General features: G+C 62.4%; 1 protein-coding gene across 2 annotated transcripts in view; it reads right to left on the bottom strand.

Moving 5' to 3' along the window:
* The window catches only part of MACF1 (microtubule actin crosslinking factor 1), a 147,245-nt gene extending 143,197 nt beyond the window's left edge, over positions 1 to 4,048 (bottom strand). For both annotated transcript variants that reach the window (XM_029963003.1, XM_029963002.1), the window contains exon 1: positions 3,829 to 4,048. In XM_029963003.1, the coding sequence (XP_029818863.1) occupies positions 3,829 to 4,048 (220 nt within the window). The remainder of the gene's footprint in view (positions 1 to 3,828) is intronic.
* Between the last annotated feature and the right edge of the window lie 70 nt (positions 4,049 to 4,118).

A 4,118-nucleotide genomic window follows, 5' to 3' on the forward strand; every position in this document is an offset into this window, starting at 1 on the left:
ACACTGCATCCCAGTGCATCCCAGTGCATCCCAGTGCACCCGAGTGGGACAGCATCTGAGCTGCCCCCCAGTCCCACTGTGCCTAGGATGGGGGTCCCACTCCCTATGTGCCCAAGGCTCTGCACCCCAACCTGCCACCAGCATGAGAGCAACTGGGGGGACTGGTGAGCCTGTGGGTGACCCCCAGGCTGGGATCCTGGCTGGAGCTGGGTGGGAGCTGTGAGCAGGGAGAGCCAGGCCCCTTGTCGCCTTTTTTGGCCATCTCAAGATGCTGCTTTTTCACCCCGATGCGCCGTTCCCATGGCAACTGGAGGGCCCGGCTGGGTAACCATGGAAACAAGAAAAGCCCCATCCCGCTCAGGCAGACACCCTGAGTCTCCCCACCATCACCCAGAGACCCCCAAATCCCCCCAGGGTTGGGGGTGGCTGCACCCACACTCCTCCAGGGGATGAAGAGGAAACATGAGCAGCAGCAGCATCGTCCTCCTCCTCTTTCTCCTCCTCCTTGTCCTCCTGCAGCCTTTGGCCTAGGGTGCGGTTACACAAATCACCCCCTCACCCTGCTTTTGGAGGCATCTCCCCCTCATCATGGTGCCTTAATTAGGAAAAGTAATTAACATGGCACTGAGCGCCGGTGTCCGGCTGCATCCCTGCCTGAGCCTCCACAGGGAGGAGGGTTTGAATCCCAGCGACCTCATGGCAGGGTCTTTGTGCCCAGCGGTGCCAGAGCCAGGCAGTCATCCTCGGGCAGTGGAGCATCCTACTGGGAATGGCCAGAGCATCCTACTGGGAATGGCCACAGGGATGCAGCTCCTCTGGCTCTGCCCGCAGAGCCGCCCCGCACGGAGCCCTGCAGAGGTGCCTGCGCTCGCCACATCCCTCTGACCCAAAAACGCGTTCCCAGGGAAAGGGAAATCTGTGCCCGCCAGCTGGCACTCAGCGGTTCCTCCCTGGGCAGCGGGAATGCTGCTCGGAGCCTGCCCTGGCCCCGCTGCTGCTCCCAAGGCAGCGGAGAACAAGGGGGTTTGTTCCCGTGTCCGCGGGGATGAAGCACAGCTCCCTCCCTCAGCCAGCGCCGGCTCTGCCAGCGGCGCGGGTGACGCGCCCGGGTGACAAAGGACTCCCAGGAGTCTTTTCAAAGAGCCCTTGGAAAACCCCTGTGACGCCTCGTCCATCACCCCTGCCCGCTCACCCCCGACCCCCCAGATTCCCCCCGGCCCCTCCTGCCCCGGCACCACCCCAGCACCCCAACACAACCCTGGCAGCACCAAGTACGAGCAGATTTAGGATGAAAGAGCCTGGTTTTTCCCCTAAAAAACAGTCCCCACCGCCCACTCTCACCCTCTGCCAAGTGCCTGGAGCGAGGCAGAGCGAGCGGGGCCAAGGGTCAGATTCTGACCCTTCACGTCCCGCTCCCCCCCGCCTCTCCCCCACCACTGCCTTCCAAGGAGCTGCCAGTAAAGCAGGGAACAGCTCCAGAACTGCCTGGGGACACAGGCCAGCGTGTCCCAGTCCCCTGCACCACAGCACCGGCACCTCCAGCAAGGTCCTCACTGGTGCAACCCCTCCATGGTCACAGCCGGGTCCTCCTTTTTTTGGCTCTGACGGCCAGAAAGGACGCAGAGACCACTTAGACCCCATGGACAGCGAGGAGGAAGAGCCCCCCAGGTCCATGGGTCCCCCCAAGCCACTGAGGTGCCACACTCCCCTGCCCACGGTGGGCACAGGATGGGGCTCCCCAGCCCCTCACGATGCTCAGGCTCTGCCCTCACTCCTGTGCCGGGTCCCTGGTGCCCCTTCCTGAGGATCCCAGGGAGCCAAGCCCCTTCCCCCTCCCCAGGCACACCGAGGGGTGCCAGTTCCCCCCAGGGCACATTCCAGAGGCCCGGATCCCTGGATCCCTGGTCCCCAGCCCGGTCCCTGCGGTGGGAAGAGGCGCTGGGGCGGCCGGTGCCCTGCAGACATTCCCGCTGAATAATGCAAGGATCCGAATCAATATTTCAGCTCATTTTCAAACTTGGTGACACAAAACTGTCTCGGAACTCTTTTTTTTTTTTTTTTCCCCCAGCTCAGCACTGTCTCGCTGCACCTCCCGAGTTATTTTTAATGGGGAATCTGCATGAGACCGAATTTTGTGACATCCCCCTGCCTTTAATCACGGGCTGGATCCAGCTGCCATCACGACAAGCACTCGGCATCCCGGGCAGAAAGGCAACTGTGCCTTGACAGGGTCTGTCTCTGGGGTGCAGGAGGTGCAGCACCCATCAGGATGGGGCTTTTGGGGCACAGAGGGGCCGTGAGAGGTGGTGGTCCAGCCCAGAAGTGTTAAAGGCCAGGCTGGATGGAGCTCTGAGCAAACTGGTCTGGTGAAAGGTGTCCCTGCCTGTGGCAGGGGGTTTGGAATGAGATGCCCTTTAAGGTCCCTTCCAAGCCAGACCATTCCATGATTCTATGATAGGCACGTTGGGATCCTGGTACCCGGCCATCTCCCAGCCCCGGCGGTGCTGGGATTTGGGGCAGGACCAGCCACACCCTGCACATTTGCTTCCCCCAGCCCCAGACGGTGCATTCTCAAGAACCATCATTTGAATCAACTGGTTCTTCCAGCCCCAAGATGCCCGGAGCCGGGATGGCACCCGAGTGGCACCGCGGCACGGCCGGAGCTGCACGCACCCCTGTGCCATGGGGCAGGCAGGGAGGGAGCCCAGCAGCACCCCACGGCCACTCCTGACCTGGTGGCACCTATCCCTGCACCAGGTGCTGTCCCTGCTCCCTGGTGCTCCCAACCTGAGCCCCCACAGGGTGCAGAGCCCAGCGCTGGGGCTGATTTGGCCATGGGCTTGGGGCTGGCAGGGGCTGGCAGGGCAGAGCGGGCACCTCAGGAGTTGTCACCCTCATGCCCACCTCCACCAGCAAAATAAAAGCTGGGCCCTGGGTTTCCCTTGGAGCAACAGCCAGGAACAGCCCGGCCAGGGCTCGGCGGGGGCCCCTCAGCATGTCCCTGAATCCCGTTTGCTCCGGCAGGAGCAGATCAAAGGCACCTGGAGTGCAGGGAGTTGTGGACAGACCCCAGCAGATGCAGATCAAAGCCCCTGATGGCTATCTGGCCCCAGCGAAGAAGCAAATCCTGGCTCTGGTGCCTGGAGCCACCACCCTGAGCAAACTCCTCCATCGTCCCTCCCCAACAGCCCTGGAGCGGAGTTCCCACCTTCCCCCTCAACCAGCACTTGGAGAAGGAGCCATTGGCCACGGTGGGTCCATCCCTGCCTTTGTTTCTCCTTCCCATCCCCATTCCTTCCCCAGGGTTGTGACCTGGGCATCACGGCGGGGCAGCAGAAGGGGGACACACAGAGCAGTGACACAATGACCAGAGCGATGGGGCTGTCCATGGACACCACCAGGGCAAAGGAGCAGCCCCAGCAACATCATCCAGGTGGGAATCCCAAACCTCCCAGGGCAAATTCCTCCTTGGAGTACAGCCAAGGGCATTGTTCTACCAAGGAGCCATTTAGTCCTTAATTAAGCATTCTAATGTCACCCAACCCACGAGTTGGAGGAGCCCAGTCATCCCTTAACCCCAGTGCTGAGGGTATGAACTGCCCAGGGCGAGCCTGGAGAGGACAAAGCCTTGGCAGAACCAAGCCACCACCCTGGTCCTCACCCACCAAAAGCCACATCCATCCCTCTGTTCCCCATCCCATCCATCCCCAGTCTCCCTGGGAAGCAGTAGGGTACAAGATGACCCCAAGACCATCTCAGCCACCGTGGGGGGAGCCCCATCTACCCATCCCCGAGAGGGATCCACTGCACAAAAGGGTGCTGGCTTACCTGCCACCCTGACAACAGCCCTCTCAGCCGGGTCCAGCACAGAGTCCTGGCTCTTCCTCTTCCTCTGCTCATGGAGGGGTAAATTCCAGGGCAAGGTGTCGCCGGGCGGGCAGGGGGAGAGGCTGCCCGAGCGCTCGCTGCGGTAGGAGCGCTCGCTCCGGCACGACCGCTCGCTCCGGCACGACCGCTCGCTGAGGGTCTCCTCGTCGGAGGACGACATGGCCCAGGGCACGGGCAGGAGGGCGGGCAGGACGTCCCCACGGGCAGCACCCTGCAGGAGGAGCAAACAG

Source organism: Manacus vitellinus, unplaced genomic scaffold, assembly GCF_001715985.3.
Source record: "Manacus vitellinus isolate BGI_N305 unplaced genomic scaffold, ASM171598v3 scaffold_52_pilon, whole genome shotgun sequence".
In the NCBI taxonomy this organism is placed as follows: domain Eukaryota; kingdom Metazoa; phylum Chordata; class Aves; order Passeriformes; family Pipridae; genus Manacus; species Manacus vitellinus.